The 20,013-nt window shown below is 37.2% G+C and overlaps 2 protein-coding genes across 2 annotated transcripts in view; one reads left to right on the top strand and one right to left on the bottom strand.

Moving 5' to 3' along the window:
- The first annotated feature begins 7,094 nt into the window (after positions 1-7,094).
- The window catches only part of LOC114337497 (facilitated trehalose transporter Tret1), a 283,346-nt gene continuing 270,427 nt past the window's right edge, over positions 7,095-20,013 (top strand). The window contains exon 1 of the mRNA XM_050663429.1: positions 7,095-7,244. The gene's annotated coding sequence lies outside the window, so the exon portion shown is untranslated. The remainder of the gene's footprint in view (positions 7,245-20,013) is intronic.
- Positions 13,554-14,354, bottom strand: LOC126893117 (radixin-like). The gene has a single exon (XM_050663062.1). It carries the CDS (start codon positions 14,352-14,354, stop codon positions 13,554-13,556), a length of 801 nt encoding a protein of 266 aa, XP_050519019.1.

The raw sequence follows: 20,013 nt of genomic DNA on the forward strand, positions 1-20,013 counted from the left end.
CGTCTTCAGTATGTTGCGCTCTATGCAAACAAAGTCATTATCTCAACCAGTGTTCGTTGTTCTTGAAAAAATCGGCAAAAGAGAGATATCAGTTTTGTAAAGAGTCTTCTTCCTGTTTTAAATGTCTTAATCAGGCTAACCATTCAGTCAAGTCGTGTCCTAAATCCTTCAAATGTAGCAAATGTAGTAGTCATCTCCATAATAGTTTGTTGCACTTTGATAGAAACCGTTCCAATAGTCAGTCGTCCTCAGAAAATAATAGTACAGGGACATCGGGAATCGAATCGTCTCCTGAAGTATCCCATTGTGCCGCTAGTTTTGTAGGAAAGAAAAATGAAACTAAAAAGGAAATCTTGCTCGGTACTGTCATGCAATTGACAGTAAAGGGTGCAAACAACCCTTGAGATGTCTTCTCGATTCGCGTTCGATGAGTTTATTCATTAGTCGAAAGGCTGCCAATCGATTGGGATGGCCTAAAACTCCTTGCTCGTTCGAAATTAACGGACTCAATTCGATGACAACGAAACTGAATCAGGGGCAAATAAGTTTCTCTATCCAACCTCGTCATCAGGAGTCATCGGTGTTTCATTTGGAGGCTATTATTACGGATAGATCGGGTTTGCTCGGATTTGCCCAGCACCCAAATAGATATTTCTGCTTGGAATTATATTAAAAATTTGAAGTTAGCCGATCCCAAATTTAATTGTAGTCAATCGGTCGATTTGTTAATTGGTTGTAGTATATTTTCGAAGGTGTTGTTAGAGGGTAAAATTGAAGGTAAACCGGGACAACCTGATGCCCTAAATACCGTTTTTAGATATATTTTGTTGGGCCCAACTAGCACACCTAACCTTTCGTCAACTTTTTCTTCTTCTTCGTCGCTTGTTTGTCTTTCAAATGTGAAAGACTCGTTAGATTCTTCGTTAAGGAAATTTTGGGAACTGGAGAACATACCGGAAGAGCCAGTTTCAGAACCGGAAGACGTTCTGTGCGAAACCATGTATCGGGAAACAAATAGTCGGGGCGTCTCGGGGAAATATGTTGTATCTTTGCCTTTTCGTGAATCGCCGCCTTGTTTAAGAGATAGTTATGATGTTGCTTTAAACAGATTTATGTCGTTGGAATGTCGCTTGTTTCGGCAACCAAGTTTGCAAAAGGAATATTCGTCCCAGATGCAGGAGTATATTGATTTAGGTCATATGCAATTGGTTCCTGAGGGCGAAAAGACAAAGGGAAAGTATTATATCCCACATCATTGCGTTGTTAAGTCGGAAAGTGTCTCTACTAAAATTCGAGTGGTATATAATGCGTCTCAGAAAAGTCCCAGGCTTGGTAAATCGTTGAATGATTATTTATTAGTCGGTCCTAAGCTACAACAGGACATTGTCTCGCTTTTGTTAAATTTTAGACTTAATCGTTTTGCGTTGTGTGCAGATATTCGTCAGATGTATCCTAATATTTTAGTAGTTTCTGAGCATACGGATTATCAACGTGTGTTACGGAGATTTTCTAGCTTTGAGGAGATTCAGGAATATCGTTTGTTAACTGTCACTTTTGGAGTTGTATCCTCGCCGTATCTCGCTCTAAGAACCCTTTAACAACTAGTGTTGGACGAAGGCTCTTGTTTTCCTAAAGCCGCCTCGCTCGTTTGTAATGCTTCGTATATTGATGATTTTGTTTTCGGTGCTTCGACGCTCGAAGAAGCACAAGGTTTAGTGGAAGAATTAGTCGCTTTGTTGAAGTTAGGAAGGCTTTGAGTTACGGAAATTGTGTTCGAACGAACCCAAATTGTTGTCGCAATTTCCTAAATCGCATAATAATCCTCATTCTATTAATTTTGATCCAGAATCAAATGGTCCTTCTTTAAAAATCCTTGGTTTGAAGTGGATTGCACAGTCCGATGTCTTTCAATTTGCAGTCAAATTGCAGGATGTTCCTTGTACTAAAAGATCGCTTTTGTCCGAATTAGCTCGAATTTATGACCCGTGTGGTTATCTAACACCTATCACCTTTTTCATCAAGCATTTAATCCAACGACTTTGGGCAACTGGTCTTGAATGGGATGATCGTCCTCCCTCAGAAATTATTCATGTGTGGGAGCAATATAAAAGTGAATTAACTCTTATTTCACAGTTTAAAATTCCTCGTTTTTTGAATATTTCCTCTTGTCCCATCTTAGAACTTCATGGATTTGCTGATGCCAGTGAAAAGGGATACGCTTGTGTCGTTTATATTCGTAGTATTGATAGTCAGAACATGGTTTAAGTTAATTTACTTTGTGCCAAATCGAAAGTAGCTCCTATGAAACAGATTACGATCCCTCGATTAGAATTGTTAGCTGCTGTTCATTTGGTCAAACTTATGTCGTTTGTGCCACAGTCGTGGAAGAATATAATCTTTCAAAAGGTGTATGCTTGGGTAGACTCGCAAATAGTATTGCACTGGATTAAAAGTTCACCTTCTAGGTTTAAAACTTTCGTCGCAAATCGCATTTCGTATATCCAGACCCATAGTCAAAATTATTCTTGGCATTACATTGAATCTCACAGTAATGCAGCCGATGCGCCTTCGCGAGGCATGCTACCGGCCGCTTTTGTATCGAAACTAGACTGGTTGACAGGTCCTTCGTTTTTATATAATGTTCCATTAATCTTTCCAGAGGTTCCTCCATCATTGCGGGAAAAATCCCCCTCGGAAGAGGTAAAGAAAAGTTTAGTGTTTGTTTCCACTCGTGAGGAACATTTTTTGTCTTGTTTGTTAAAAAACCAATCGTCTTTTACCTCTGTCCAAAGAATTGTGGCCTTTATGTTGCGATTCGCGCACAACTCTCGTTTTAAAAGGTCAAGACGTGTAGGACCCTTGAGTTCAGTAGAATTGGAAAGCTCGTTAATTATTCTTGTTAGGTTTACACAGGAACAGTATTTTGAAGACCAGCTTCAGTCGAACTCGTTTCCAAAACCATTTCGCAAATTAGGAGTATTTTTAGATGATAATAGTCAGTACTTAAGAGTAGGTGGTCGTCTATCGCAGTCTTCCTTGTCGTATGAGACCAAACACCCCTTTTTGTTGCCAAAGAAATCTCGTCTTACGACTCTCCTAGTTCGTTATTATCATGAAAAGTACTTACGTGCTGGATTTAAGAGTACTCAATTTTTGGTGAGTCAAAGGTTTTGGATATTGTCTTCTAAGCAGTCCGTTAATTCAGTCTTGTCTAAGTGCATTAGATGTTGGAAGCAATCTCCTAGGGCCTTACAGCCCCCTATGGGTGATTTGCCTACATTTCGTCTCGGGGCCATTAAACCCTTTTCGATTTGTGGGGTAGATTATGGTGGGCCTTTTTCGATAACTATGTCTCGTTATCGAGGAGTTAGAAGTCAAAAGGCATATTTGTGCCTCTTTTTTTGTTGTGCCACAAAGGCTTTACATCTTGAATTGGCTAGTGATTTGTCCGCAGAAGCCTTTTTAGCCGCTTTACAGCGTTTTATTGCTCGGAGAGGTCGAGTATCGCAAGTATTTTGTGATAACGGTACCAACTTTCATGGCGCGTATCGACAATTGCGTAGCTTTATGGAGGGTGCTCTCGATAAAGAAAATATTAAATTTTCTTTTGCGCCTCCTGCGGCTCCACATTTCGGTGGTATTTATGAGCGCGGCATTCGTTCTGTAAAAGAACATATCGCTCGGATAGTCGGGGCTCAAATAGTTTTACACTGTTTTGACGTTGATTGAGTCCGTTTTGAATTCGCGTCCTCTCACCCCATTGACCAATGATGTTGAAGATCTCAACGCTTTGACCCCAGGGCATTTCCTGACTCTCGAACCTTTAACATCATTGCCTGTGCCTGATTGTTCGGAGGTATCCCTCAATCGTTTGTCCCGATGGCAGTTGTTACAACGTAACAAATGGTTAGATTCTGGCTTTGTACCCAAAATCGGTAGTTTAGTTTTTTTGAAGAAGGATAATTTGGCTCCGTGTAAATGGCCTCTCGCGCGTCTTGTTGAATTGCATGCGGGCAAAGACGGGGTAGCTCGGGTAGCCACCGTGCGTATGACTACCGGAACTTTGAAACGGCCTCTTGTCCGACTCTGTCCCTTGCCGATGGAGGACTAGATGCCAACTTTTCGTTGCTTAAGATTTATTTTAGATTTACGTTTCGTTACTTTAGACTTAGGTTTTTTTTGTTCGGATTTGTTAGTACGACTGCGACAAAACCACCATTTTAATTTTAGTTGTGATTTTAGCTTAAGTTTTAATATTTTTGTTTAAGTATTTTAGTATTTTTTTGTTTATTGGATTTGTTTGTTTTGTCATTGCTTGTTGCTCAAGTAGTGATATGTAGTATTAGTTATTGTTAAATGCCTTATGGCCTTTAAAGGGGGGAGAATGTTTGAATTCCATTAGAATTGATTTGGTTGTTTTAAATAGTTCGAAATCAGATCCCTTTTCCGCTACCCCTGTGTTCCTTTCTCTGACCGTATCGAAAATACCACACAAATCGAGGACGTTCGGGCTCGGGGTAAACCACTTGAAGCCAGAAATGCTCTCCCCCTGAGACAAGACATGAGACACATTGAGACGAGAAACCTGTGTGCACCCATCGATGTTCGTTCGTTCGCTAATGTTTCGACAAGTAAGTGGTTTTAATTACCTATATTATTTATCCCTTGTTTCCTTTGTTTCGTTTTTTTTTTGAGCTATTTAACCACCAATTGATTTGAACATGTGTGTATTATTATTATGTTTATTGCACCTATGAGAATTTCCATTCATTTCTACCAATAGAAGCTATTCGAAGGCCTAGTAAACTAGCAGGTGTTGTAATATGTTTATTGCTTGTTTTGATTTTATTATTGTTTTCGTTCAATACCTGCTAATAACCAACAGGGGCTATGAGTAGACAAGGCGCACCTGTGGTAATATGCAGATGGATAAGGACATTCCTGGAAAATAGAATAGTAATATTCGCTCTGGGTAAAGCAACCATCAAAGCAAGAGTAGGTGGAGGCTGTCCACAAGGAGGGGTTCTGTCACCTCTACTTTCGGCAAACTTGGCAGATGAACTCCTTAAAAATCTGTCCACAGAAGATTTGTAATGTCTAGGATACGCAGACGATATAGCAATCGTTGTTAGGGGCAGGTTTGCCCAGGTGGTGTCTGGGAGAATGCAAGTAGCCCTAAATATAGTAGACGACTGGTGTAAACAAGAGAGACTGATAGTCACTGCTCAGAAAACACAAATCGTCAACTTTACCAAAAAGACAGCACTACATTGCCTAAAACCATGGATGCTGGGAGGAACAGAGATTTTATTTGCCAAAGAAACAAAATACCTTGGGGATTATTTTGATTATCGGCCTACATAGAATACTCACATCCTGAAAACCACACAGAAAGCTACTATGTCCTTGGGCAGATGTAGAAGAATGTCTGGTAAGAATTGGGGGGCTTAACCCCAAAATGACTATGGTTATACACAAGGGTTTATTAGACCAATGATAACGTATGGGTCGGTGACGTGGTGGACAAAGACGCAGCAAGTGGGACCAATAAGGCTGCTAGGTAATACACAAAGACTAGCATGCCTGTGTATTACGGGGGCCATAAAAACAACTCCTACAGCAGCGTTGGAAGTTCTGCTGAATCTACCACCACTTCATATCATTATACAGGGCGAAGCCAGATCAGTGATGCACAGATTAGTACATGGTAAGCGACATATAAGCCATGTGCATGGTGCTGACAACAGAAAGCTAATCGAAGAGCTAAAAGCAGGTATTGTGATGGGGCAGCCTATCGATGCAAAAGCTACGAAATATAGCTTTTACAATAAGTTCACAGTTAGTATACCAGGCAGGGAAGACTGGAAGGAAGGTGTACCCATACAAGCTGCTGATACCTGGTACACTGATGGCTCAAAAACATCAGAAGGTGTGGTAACCGGCATAGCAGTGACAAATGAAGGGATAAATTTTCCGGTAAGTCTATCTAAGGATGTCACAGTTTTCCAGGCGGAAATAATGGGAATCCATCACTGCGTGGAAAAAATCGAAAGGCAGGAAAGAACGTTCCGTTCTTTTGCCATCTTCACAGATAGTCAGGCACTCAATTCTGTATAGGTCAATTCTAAGCTAGTATAGGATTGTGTGTATGTCCTAAATAATAAAGTAGGACACGAGGGTAATAAGGGCAATGAAAAAGCAGATGAAATGGCCAAACAAGGCTCATCAATGCATTTGTTGGACCGGAACCCTTCTGCGGCATTGCAAAGGCAATAACAAGAACGGCTATAAGAAAATGGGTAGCTCACAAATCTTTGGAATGGTGGAGGAATCTACCAGGACAAAAACAGGCGAAACAGTTCATTACAGAACATTCGCTAAAAATTTACGGCAGACCTAATAAGCAAAGACAGGAAAACAGTCAAAGCCATAGTAGGTCTGCTAACAGGGCACTGTAAGCTGAATAGGCACTTGAACCTAATGGGATTGTCAGATGATGACCTGTGCAGATTCTGTCACCTGGAAGAAGAAACAGTAGAGCACATTCTATGTCAGTGTGACAGCCTGGCAAATGTGCGGTTCTTCGCATTGGGAGAAAAAAATCCACCGGCAAATAGCTACATGGAAGGTTTAGTCTAGAAGCTATTAGACCTTTTAAAAAGAGTCTGGCTAGAGAATGTTATCTAGGACTAGAGGACCACAATAGATCTGAAAAGGTCGAAGTGGATTAGGCCAAAATGCCACCTAAAATGCATTAGGCCAAAATGCCAAAATTTTTTCACAAAAAGTGTAGATACAAAAGTTGTAGATCTTTTTATTACCAACCACTTCGCCATTTAACGTTTTCCAATTGGACTTCTAGTTTGGCCGAAAATCGTGATAAACCGTTTTTAGCCTTAAAAAAATTAAACTCTGAATTTTGAAGTATGTATATTTATTGGAAGCATTTTCGCATTTTTAATAACGGTATATTTAATCCTTTTTTGAAGGATTTGAAAAGTAGTAAATATGTTTACTGTTCGTAATACAAATAACATTTTAATGATAAGGTACCAACTTATCACGAGAAATGAAATTTCATTATCAAATACCTGGGATCTAATTAGAAGCTTAGCGAGACTTATAATTTTCTCTTGAATTTGACGGAATACAGTTTAGTGACAAGTTGTAATCAAAGTTATAAAATTTTACACAAATTCTAATATTTTATCTTTGAAAGAAAATTAGTTATATAATAATGATGTGTAAGTACCTTTTTAACTATTATTTTTACATATTACTTTATTTATTTTTATGTCTTCTTATACTGTTTATTGTCTAGGAAAATAAGTTTTTCTCGAAACATATGAATAGCCAGATATTTGTGTTTTTCCGATAATATAATATAGCTATAATAAGCAAACCTATAAGTTTTTGTGCAGAAATTTCGGCTTGTTTGTTTAATTAGTATCTAACAATTTATTGCGAAAGCTGAGATTTTTTTGAATTCTCACTTACTATTAAAACTCTGTCTATTCATTAAACGCTTTTATTTAGTTCAATAGTTTGCGTCAAATCTTTAGACGTTAATTTGAGTGCCTTTTCTCCAATGCAAATAAATGAAAATTTGCAGACATATGTATTCGCGGGAACAATACACGAATAATCAATAAAAATTTTTTTTATGTTTATTAATTTTTTAAATAAAAAAAACGATTTTAGTGGAAAATGCTTAAATTCTCTTGTTTTTTTACAATGTAAAAACTTGAAACTTTTACGGATTGTAGCTAATGATATGAACTATACATAATTTCACTTTTTACGTGAATTGTTAACGTTATGATTCATAAATAAACAATAAAGTTTCAAATTTTTTGCCGATTCCGACTACTTTTCATGTTAGTACATCATATGCTTTATACATATTTTAAGAAACATGACGATATATTTTAATGTTTGAAAAGTGTAAGACTAAAAATAAAAAATAAAAAAAAATGAAAAAAAAAATTTTAAGAAACGCTCTTCTTTAGTTACGAGTGACTAAAATTAAAAATATTATAAAAAAACAACTAAAAAGCAAAAAAATTGAAAAATGTAATACATTCGTCAAAGAAAAGCGTGGCGCGTTTTCATCGAATAAACGGTTTTTGCCCCACGCTTTTCTTTAACGAATGTGTTACATTTTTTTATTTTTGTTATTTTTTGCTTTTTAGTTGATTTTTTTTTATAATATTTTTAATTTTAGTCACTCGTAACTAAAGAAAAGCGTTTCTTAAAATTTTTTTTTCATATTTTTTTATATTTAAATATAAACATTTTACTAGCATCAACGTGAAAACATCAGTATTGACCGTGACACTTCTGAAGAGCTTAAAAAAATATGAAGAGGAGTAAGGCAGAGCTGCATTTTGTCCCCTCTAATATTTAACATCTATTCTGACTTCCTTTTCAATAAAGCAGTGGATAATGTTCAATCTGCTATCAAAATGAATGGCGGCAATATTATTAATTTGAGATACGTGAATGACACGGTGTTAATTGCAAGCAATTACGAAGAATCAAAAATGAATAACCATTTTTAATTTCGTTGCAATACGAAACTACAGCCGCATCATCATTCCAGTTCAATCAGAGAGTGTAGCAAGCACCTCTACCGGTTTAGAAACTTATTAGTCTCTCATCAGGAGGCACATATGCTGCTCCATCTGACCCAACTAGGACAAACCCCGGCATGTAGTCACGGATTGCAACGAACGAAATGGCAAGTGGCAACTTGCCTAGCGAACTGGCTAGCGGCAACTGCTAGCAAAAAACTAAGTTTTCAATCTAATAGCACATAAAACAACACCCAAAAATCGTCGGCTTAGTGACACAGAAATGTAAGTACATTTTGTCTCGTTTTGACAAACGAGACACTGATATCTACACCACTGAACTTACCTTAATGAGTTCTTTTGAGTGACACCTCTTTCTGAATACCTAAAACCCCAGTGAGGAGTTACGAAAACTCCTCACTACAAAACTCACTAAGGCAAGTTTCGTACATTGAACTTCAAAATGTGAAATGTAGTTAGATTTTTGTGTCTCTAAGCCGACGTAATGTTACTCTACATCCTACCAGACTGAAAACAATGGGATCCTTCTCTGGTAACACCTCCGAGGCTTCTACAATTTGCAAGCCAGCCATAACAGATGCTGAGACTAAGTAAGATGGGGGAATTTTACAATTTTTACAATTTACAGCTTTTTTTAATTACGAAGAACTTCAACATCTGAATAATAGGATTACCACAACGTGTGATGAATACGAACTCAAGTTAAACACCGCAAAGACAAAGGTTCTGGTTGCCAGTAAAACGCCAATACAACCGGAAGTGGTAACAGCTTATGGTAAACCACTGGAGAGAACTAACAGTATCACCTTCCATAGTTGTAATCTAAATGAGAACTGGGACATGGGCAAGGAAATAAGAATACACCTCATACACACTCACACACCTCATCATCTTTAAGATGAAGACACTGTTATGTGGAAACAATATTACTTTCAGTCTGAAAATTAGGTTAGTGAGATGTTATGTATTTTCTACTCTTTTATATGGTATCGAAGGTTGGACTTTAACGGATATACTTCTCAAGAAACTGAAAGCCTTTGAAATCTGGGTATATCGGAGAATCCTACGAATAAGTTGGGAGGATAGAGTTGTAGGTGAAAATTTTCTCCTAATGCAGGATAATGCCCAACCGCACATAGTCAGGGCACGCCAGGGTAACAATGCAATACTTTATAGATGTTGGTATTCGTGTACTAACCTCATCTCCTAGAAGTGCAGACGTTATCTCCAACGAGCATTCCTAGGACAACTTGTGAAGAGCAGTAGGCAAAATTATGGCGAGTTTAAGACTGTGGTAGCGTTAGCGCAGAAACAGACGAACCACTCTGCAGCGCTACTAAGTGGATCCACAAAGTGGCTTAAACAGGCGATTTTGTAGCCCCAATGATTTTGTAATAGACACCACAGTGGCGAGAACCACAACGACACCACCGGATCGGCGACAATGGCTAACCACTGTCGCCGATTCTCACCACTGTGGCATCCATTACAAAATATCATTGGGGCTACAAAATCGCCTGTTCAAGCTACTTTGTGGATCCACTTAGTAGCGCTGCAGAGTGGTTCGTCTGTTTCAGTTTTTAGAACAGGCGCTGGTAGAGGAATGGGAACAAATACCGCAAAATAAGATTGCTGCTTTGATCCTGCAGGGAGGGACGCGGAAAATTATTGATTGTGCAAAAATATTTTTTTTATTTAACCTCCCAATTTATATATATATATATATATATATATATATATATATATATATATATATATATATATCAAGTCCTGTTACTCCGTCAAGGAGCATAGGGCATCCACGAAGCTTCTCCATTCTCCTCTATTTCTGGCCATGGTTGTTATTTCTCCCCAGGTTTTCTTCATACTTTTGTGGTCTTCTTCAACGGTACTCCTCCATGTTTTGGTCGGGCGTCCTCTGCTTCTTCGTCCTACTGCATTCCATTTGAGTGCCTGTTTTGTTATGTCTGCATTTTCTTTCCTCAGTGTGTGTCCCAGCCAGTTCCATCTTTTCCTCTTTATTGTTGTTCTGATGGGTTCTTGTTTGGTTTTTTTCCATAGTGCTACATTTGTTATGGTATTGGGCCAGTATACCTTTAGAATTTTACGTAGACATCTATTTACAAAAACTTGGATTTTATTTACATTTCCCTCAGTTATTGCACATGTTTCACTCCCATAAAGTAGCACAGTTTTCACGTTACTATTAAATAGCCTTATTTTAGTATTTTGGCTTATCTGTGTTGATCTCCATATATTTGCGAGGGTTCCAAAGGCTTGTTGTGCTTTTCGTATTCTCTGTTTAATATCTGCTTGAGCTCCACCTTTTGCACTGATTATACTGCCTAGGTAGCAAAATTCTTGAACCTGTTTTATTTCTTGTTGGTTGATGTATAGTTTATCACAGTTAGTTACTCCTATTCTCATCTCTACTGTCTTGTTCGTGTTGATTTTAAGACCCACTTCTGCCGATTTCACCTCTAGCTTCCTTAACATGCTCTTCATATCATCTATTGTGTTCGCTACGAAACAGATATCATCTGCGTATTCCATATCTGCTAGTTTCTTGTTCTGAAGGTAGTTCCAAGGGATCCCATTTTTTCTTTCAATTGTTTTTTCCAGTATATGATTAAGACATATATTGAAGAGCAAATGTGACAGTACGCAACCTTGTTTTAAACCTACTTCAATTGGTATTTTATCTGTTATTTGCCCTTTATGCAATACCTGACATGTTGTTTGCTGATACATCATTTTGATTATTCCAATGATCTTTGGAGGTAATCTATTTAGTCTTAAGATTTTTCACAGGGCTGTATGTTTTATGCTGTCGAAGGCTTTAGCAAAGTCTATAAAGGCCATTATCAAGGCTGCGTTCTTCTCTATAGTTTCGTCTATGATGATTCTTACCGTCGAAATTTGGTCTATACAGGATCTTCCCCTTCTGAAACCCGCTTGTTCTTTTCTGAGAGTTTTGTCTATTATATTGTTGATTCTTTGATGAACAATAAATGCTAATATTTTATTTATGGAACATAACAGCGTTATTCCTCTCCAGTTTTCACATAGTTGTACGTCCCCTTTTTTTGGAAGCTTGACTATAATTCCATTATTCCATTCCTTAGGTAGGATTTCAATCCATACATCTGCTAATAATGGTTCTATTAGGTCCACGGTTCTCTCAGTGTCCGCTTTTCACAGTTCTGCTGGGATATCGTCCATTCCCGCTGCTTTGTTGTTCCTCAGGTGCCGGATCGCTTCAGCTATTTTTTTTTCGTTGGAATTTCCTCGTTTATCCTTAGATAATTTTCATTTGGCTCTACGTCGTTACCCTCTTGGAACGGCGGCTCATTTTCTTCTTCTGTCATAAGTTCGCTATAGTACTCATGCCATCTTCGTGTTTGCTCTTCAGTTGTTGTAAGCAGTTGTCCTAGTTTGTCTTTTAGTGGTTTGTCACTGTTGAAGTTCTTATTTGCAAGACGTTTAGTGGTTCTATATAGCTCTCTTTGATTATTTGTTTCGGCTGCCTCTTCTGCTAAGCGCGCCATCTTCTCTGTCCATTTTCTTTTGTCATTTCTAGCGCTCTTTTTTACTTGCTTATTTGTATCTGCATACTCTTGGGTTATTCTGATTCTATCTTCTAATTTTTGTATCCTATTTAGTTCGGCTTTTAAGTATTTCCTCTTTTTTATCAGTTGCCATGTGTTATCATTTAGCCACTCTGATTTCTTTTCTTCGTTGTAGCCCAACACTTCTTGTGCGGTTTGTTGTACAGCCTCTTTGATCATCTCCCATTTGTTTGCTATATTTGTCTGTGTGTTGTTTACAGTTTCTGTGTTCAACTTTATTTTGTTACTTCACATTTTTTGGGTTTCACTGTCTTTCAGTCGTTGTATATTGTATCTTCTTCGTTTGTTCTATTGTTTACTTCCGCGTTTGGCTTAATTTTTACTTTTATTTCTGCTATTAGTAGTTGGTGATCACTTCCTACATCTGCTGATCTTTTATTTCGTACATCTAGAAGGCTACTTCTCCATTTTTTATTAATCAAAATGTGGTCTATCTGATTTTGCGTTTTATTATCTGGTGATATCCAGGTTATTTTGTGGCAGTCTTTGTGTGGGAAAATCGTTCCTCCAATGACAAGATTGTTTTCTAGGCTAAGTTCTATGAGTTTCTCTCCATTGTTGTTTCTATTCCCTAGTCCATGTGTTCCCATGAATGTTTCCACTCCCTTGTTGTCTTTGCCAACTTTCGCGTTCAGATCTCCCATGACTACTAGTATACCTCCTTTGTTCACCTTTCCGATAGTATCTGTTAATTGTTAGTAGAAATTTTCTTTCTCATCTTCTGCGCTTACCTCTGTCGGTGCGTAACATTGAATAATGGTTATCTTTCTTATTTGAGAATTGAATTGTGCTACTATTATTCTGTCTGATATAGGATGCCATTTTATTAGCCCTCTTTTTGCCTCTTTACTTAGAAGGATCCCAACTCCATTCCTCCTGTCTTCTTTTATATCGTTTCCTGAGTGTCACAGCACTCCTCCGTTTGATATTGTTGTCTCTCCTTGCCCAGGCCATCTTATTTCAGATAGCATACTGTGTATCCTTAATTCTTCCATTTTTTTACTACTTGCGCTAGTCTTGAACGCTTCATACATGGTCCTGACGTTCCAAGCTCCGATTCTGTAACGTTTTTCGAGATAAAAGGTATTATTGGGTTTGTTTTGCTTCGCTTCAGTTTCATTGATTTTAGAGTTTAAGGTGAGTGAGTAATCAACTCTCTGCACCCGAGAGTCCGTTTCTTCTTCTGTTTCCTGATTGTCCTCTTCATTTTGCCAATAATCTGTTTTATTTTTGTATGTTTTTTGCATTCTATCTGATAATTCATTTTCTTCCTCGTTTTTCCAATTTCTTTGCCTAATCGTCATCATAGTTCTGGGTTTCGTTTCGGCCTTTAGTTTTTTAACTTGTTTGACCCTGTGAGTTTCTGGGACCTATGATCCCACTTCATTTTCTTCCCGTTCACTTCTAATTTCTGATAACCCATTTTTACGATAGCACCTTTTTTCTTTTGTTCTCTGGCTATATCTCTTATATTTTTCTGGATTTTTCGTTCATTTCTTGTAAGTTCCGAGTCTATGAAAATGCCTTTCCCCTTTAGCTTTGCTTTTTCTCGGAGTATCTTTATTTTGTCATTCCATTCTACCATTTCGACTATGCATCTATCTTGTCCTGTCTTCTGCGCTCTACGTATCTTTGTTTTCAAAAGGAGTTCTGTCTGAAACATTTTTTCCAAAGCTTCTTCGAGTGTATCTTCATTATCGGTATTCGTTGTAAGTCCAGTTATTGTTAAGTTGTTTCGAATTTTTTGTTTTTCCATCCTTTCGATCTTGTCTTCCACTTCCTTTATTTTGTCATGTAGTTCTTCTTTTTCTCTCGTCCATTCTTCCTTCATTTGGGTGATTTCCTTCGCCATGCTTTTCATTTCCTCTCGGTTCTTCTGCAGCTCTTTTTTGGTGTCCTTTATGTCCTCTCTCATGTCCCTGATGTCATTTTTAATTTCTCTCTTTATTTGTGCCATATCCTCATGTAAGTCTTTTTTAAGATCGCGCAGCATTTGTTTGATTTCATCCATGCTGGGTTCTGGCTGTTTTACCTTTTCTTTATGTTGAGGTGATCTGGCTACTAATTTGTTTTCTCTGAGAAATTCCTGCTCTTCTTGTGACGAGTTATGCTCGTTCCTACCCCTCTTCATGTACTAGCAAAATACCTAATTAAATGAAGAGAAGAAATGCCAAAATACTAAAACATGGAAAAACAGATTTGTTTATTTATTAATTGTTAATTTATTATTATTAATTATATACTTTATAGATGTTGGTATTCGGGTACTAACCTCATCTCCTAGAAGTGCAGACGTTATCTCCAACGAGCATTCCTAGGACAACTTGTGAATAGCAGTAGGCAAAATTATGGCGAGTTTAAAACTGTGGTAGAGTTAGCGCAGAAACAGACGAACCACTCTGCAGCTCTACTAAGTGGATCCACAAAGTGGCTTAAACAGGCGATTTTATAGCCCCAATGATTTTGTAATGGACACCACAGTGGCGAGAACCACAACGACACCACAGGATCGGCGACAGTGGCTAACCACTGTCGCCGATTCTCGCCACTGTGGCATCCATTACAAAATATCATTGGGGCTACAAAATCGCCTGTTCAAGCTACTTTGTGGATCCACTTAGTAGCGCTGCAGAGTGGTTCGTCTGTTTCAGTTCTTAGAACAGGCGCTGGTAGAGGAATGGGAACAAATACCGCAAAATAAGATTGCTGCTTTGATCCTGCAGGGAGGGACGCGGAAAATTATTGATTGTGCAAAAGTAATTTTTTTTACTTAATCTGTAAAACATCTTTATGTAATCTTTATTTACAGTCTTACAGGTGACTTGGAGAAAATGATTCATTAATAATTTTCTTTACAAATATTTTACATAGATATAAAATTGTTTGTCTCTGGGAATTACGGCACATATAACTAAAATCGCGATGGTAAATCACTAGGTGTATTTCGTCTAAGTCTTCGTCTGACTGGTTGTCTCATCAGGTTTCTGGCTAGTACATTTGGATGTTGTGTCAGTCTGTCTTCGTATTTCTGTGCGAAGTTAGTAATTTCTTCTTTTACTGTTGCAATTTCTAGATCGCGTCTAATAATATTATTTGCAACATACCATGGGGCATTTGTGATTATTCGAAGAACCTTCGACTGGAACCTCTCCAAGATTTCGATATTGGAGTTTGATGCAGTACCCCAAAGTTGGATCCCGTAACTCCATATTGGCATCAAAATTGCTTTGTAGACAAGTACTTTATTTTTCATTGAAAGTGATGATTTGTGACCAATCAGCCAGTAAAGATTGTGTAATTTGAGACCAAGTTGTTTACGCTTCATAAAAATGTGTGTTCTCCAATTTAATCTTTGGTCCAGGTGCATTGCAAGGTATTTGACTGTTGCTTGCTGTTTTAGTTGGTGGTTGTTGATATATACAGGCGAGCAGTGACCTTTACGGTTTGTGAAGGTAATATGAACCGACTTTGTTTCATTTGTTTGAAAACGCCACCGTTTTAGCCAAGTTTGCATTTTGTTGAGGCTGGTTTACAAAAGTTGAGAAGCTATCCGTAGGTCATGATGTACTGACATCACTGCTGTGTCATCTGCATATGTAGCTGTTGTAGTTTGAAAGTTTGTTGGTAAGTCCGCTGTGTACAATAGGTATAACACTGGCCCCAGAACACTGCCCTGTGGAACTCCGGATCCAACTGGAAATAGAGACGTGCGCTCATCTCTATGTTGTACAAAAAAGTAACCGTTATGGAGGTAGGATTTTAAAATTAGGAAGTGAGTGAGAGGAAGCATTTTTTCAATTTGTATAGAAGGCCTGTGTGCCAGACTTTATCGAATGCTTGCGAGATGTCTAGAAAGTGCAGTACATTTTGTCTTCCAATGCTCGATTAACAGTTCTGCATATCCGATGAACCTGTTCTATGGCTGCGTGTTGGGATCTGAATCCAAACTGGTGTGCAGGGATTAGTTCTCTATCTGATAGGAGTGGTTGAATTCTTGAGAGTATCAGTTTTTCTGGGGTCTTTGACACTATCGGCAGTAAGCTTATGGGTCGATATGATTTGACATCTTCCAGAGGCTTACCTGGTTTGGGAATTAGTATAATTTTTGCAACTTTCCAGATGAGAGGGAAATATGCGGTTCTTAATACTGCATTAAATAATTGAGTGAGGTACATAATTCCTTTCCTGGGTAGTTGTTTAATAATTTTACTGGTTATAAGATCGAAGCCTGGGGACTTTTTCGATTTAAGATTTTGTATTATTTTGATCACTTCATTTACCTTAAACTTTTCTGCTGGAAGTTCTAACTGGTATGGAAATTCTAAAAATTGTTGGATGGATGCTTCAAAGTTTTGATTATTCTCAGCAGGGAAAGGTTGAAAGACCTCTGTGAGATATTTTGCAAACACTTCTGATTTTTCTTTATTGCTTTTGGCCCATTCGCCGTTTTCTGTGCGAATAGGAGGGTTGGTTGATTGAGGTCGTTTAAACTTTTTCGTAGCCTTCCATAGAGAATAGTCTGTACTTTCTGTTGCTGATAGATTGCTAAGATATTCTTTAATTCCATCATTTTTGTAGTTATTTAGGAGAGTTTTGAGTTGAAGTGTAACCTGGTTGAGTCTGGTTTTGTCCTGAGGTGCGTACGTTCTTTGCCATGTTTTTCTTAAATTTCGGTTTTCTATGATTTTTTGTCTGGTTATGCTTGGTAGCTCTTGTTTCATGAGCGTCGTGTTTTTTAGGGGTGTTGTTTGCCAGATTGCTTCCTGTATAATAACGTTAAAGTTTTGTATGGCTTCATCTATTTCATAGTTTGTTTTTAAAGGTATGTTTAGGTTTAGGCTGTCCTCAATCACCCGCCGAAACCTTTCCCAACCCGTATATTTGTTGTCCAGTTTCAGTGGTAGCTGTATATTCCGTTTGTTACGCAGAAGTCAAGTAGATCTGGTATTTTGTTCATGTCGGTTGGCCAATAAGTAGGTTCACCACTGGAAATATATGAGTAGTTGTTACTATTAATAGCCGCTAGAAGCTGTCGTCCTTTTGGGGTGATTAATCTTGATCCCCAATGTGTATGTTTAGAGTTGTAATCTCCTCCAGCCAGGAATTTGTTACCCAATGTTTTAAAAACTTCTTCAAATTCTTCTTTTTTTATCTTGTGTATTGGTGGGCAATAGACTGCAGAGATTTTTAGTGAGCCATGCCAATCTTCAATAACTATATTAGTAGCCTGCAAGTAGTCTTTTTTAAAGTCATTAGTCTCGTAGTGTTTAATATTGTTTTTGATTATAATAGCGGATCCACCATGGGCTGTACCATCTGGGTGTCTAGTATTGTAAGTTGTGTAGTTAGGTATTTTAAAGTAGCTTCTACTTGTGAAGTGAGTTTCTGATATTAACATTATATCAATTTCGTGACTAATGATGAAAGTTTTTACCTCAAGACAATGTTTGGCAAGCCCGTTGGCGTTCCAAAGTGCAATTTTTAATAACTTATTCATTTTGTTAAATTATTGACGACTATCGTGAGGTTTAGCAGTGTGGACAGTTGTTCCGCAAATCCTTTAAACATAGATTTTAGTTCAGATCGGTCGTTAGCTGGAGTAGGGTGTGTTAAATTTGGTGCTTGTAAAGTATTCTGAGATGTGCTTGCTTGAGGTAGTTGGTTTGTTACTGCTTATGAGTAGCTAATGCCTGGATTGATGGTTCTTCCAATATTACTCGTTAGTGGGGTTGTAGGTTGTTTTTGCCGTAGGGTTGGATATGTTTTTTTCTGCAGTTCCTTATATATAGTACATCCTTTATAATTTGCCGGGTGGTTTCCTTCACAAAGAATGCACTGAACATCGTCAGATCTTTCTTTTCTTGTACAGTGTTCAGTAGCATGATCTCCGGTGCATTTTACACATCTGGGCCTATGTTGACAGTATTTTTTTGTATGCGCATATCTTTGACATCTACTGCACTGTGGGATTTCCCTCCTTGTGTATGGTGGTTCAAATTTAATTTTGTAGTTTAGCAAGTGTTCAACATCGTAAATTGTTTTATTATTTTCTGCTGACTTTAAGTCAATGAAGAACATTGATAAAGGTTGCTTAATTTGTAATTTTTAATGTTCCACATATTTACTACTGAATGCCCCAGCTTTTCGATTTCTTCTTTTAATTCTGTCAGATTGGCTGAGTAGTGCATGTTTTTTAATACGAATCTGAAGCTGCGTTCGTCACGAGGCCTAAATGTATGGAATTCTGTTTTTTTCTCAGTTAAAGCTTTAGTTATTGTACTATAATTTTCTTTTTCTTTAGGTTGTATTTTAACTTGATCGTAATTTAAAACTTTTATTTCGTATCCATTTTTGGCTATATTATTTAATAGTGTGGTGAGTGGGTTCACATTTTTCACTCCATTTACAAATATGGGAGGTGGTTTTGAGTTTTATTCAGTTTGAATCTCAGTTTTTTCAGTTTGAACTTCTTCATTTTTTGCTTCGTTATCTGCGTCGTTAGGCAACTCCTCAAATCGATTTGATGTATGAACAGGTGAATTTAGCTAGGTGGCAAAAATGATGGTGGCATTTTTATGTTTTCTATTAGTAGGTAAAGTAGTTTATGTATAGAAGTATATTTGCTGCAATTCATAAAATAAACAAAGTTCCAAATATCTTTTATGTACATATTTGTGGACTGCAAAACTTGATCATAGCGGTCACATTAATTTATATATCGGCCAACAGTTTCATTTTATTTTTAGTGGCCGTTATTAACAGGTTTCACTGTAATTACATTTCTGGCCTATTCCCAAAATAAACCACTTTGTACTCTTTTATTTTCTCATCACTTCAAATTCGTAGTGACATTTTAATGTAACAGTCACGTGATAATGAAAAACTGTGTAACTTTTATTGTTCAGTAAATATTGTTTTAAAATTCAAACATTGCCTAAGAAGTGAAGTCGTAAACTTAATTGTCCGCAAATTACATCATACGTTTACCTTTTTTGCCTTAACTTCATGTAGTACTATTAAAATTATATAAAAATATTATTTTTTTAGTAAGACATCTGCTTTCTATCTCTTGCTGTTATACATGTGTGTGAATCTACTGCAATGTTGTTATCTTTAATTTATTTACAGTCTTTATTATACACTTTCATTTTTTTACACCAACACTAAAACTCAACTACTTAATTTATTATTATAATACATTTATTTATTAATTGGCAATCCGATCTTATTATTTAGACTGATCCTCTACCTACGATTTAATTTTAAGTATTTATATGGAAGTATTCTGGTGGAAATTTCTAGATCCCATTCCACACCTGCGCCTTGATTGTTGTTCATGTCCCACCACAGCCCAATTCTTTTGATACCATAGTATCATATTGGCTCCGTGCATCTCCCCTCTACCTACAGTCACGTGACACGCTGTCAGATTTTGTCAGGACGTTTTAACATTGAGTCTTATGGGATTATTTTGTTAAACTTGAATATTTTATTTTGTAGTGATAATAACCGAATACAATTGTTAGAATTCATTAGTTAATAATTTATACTGTAATTTATAGTGCAACAAAAATATTTTCTTTTTCGTTAATAAAGATTTATTGACATAAACTGCGATAGTGAAGTTATGTATACAAAATCAAACTGATAATCAATATTAGAAATAGAAGAATTTATATCAGATTAAGTGCGTTTTTATTTTCTGTTGATATTAATACATAATATCACTAGCGGGACACGGCATTTTTTTTAAATGTCTCATTAAACATACACAAAGCGTCCTGATAAAA

The sequence above is a fragment of the Diabrotica virgifera genome, chromosome 10, assembly GCF_917563875.1.
Source record: "Diabrotica virgifera virgifera chromosome 10, PGI_DIABVI_V3a".
Lineage (NCBI taxonomy): Eukaryota > Metazoa > Arthropoda > Insecta > Coleoptera > Chrysomelidae > Diabrotica > Diabrotica virgifera.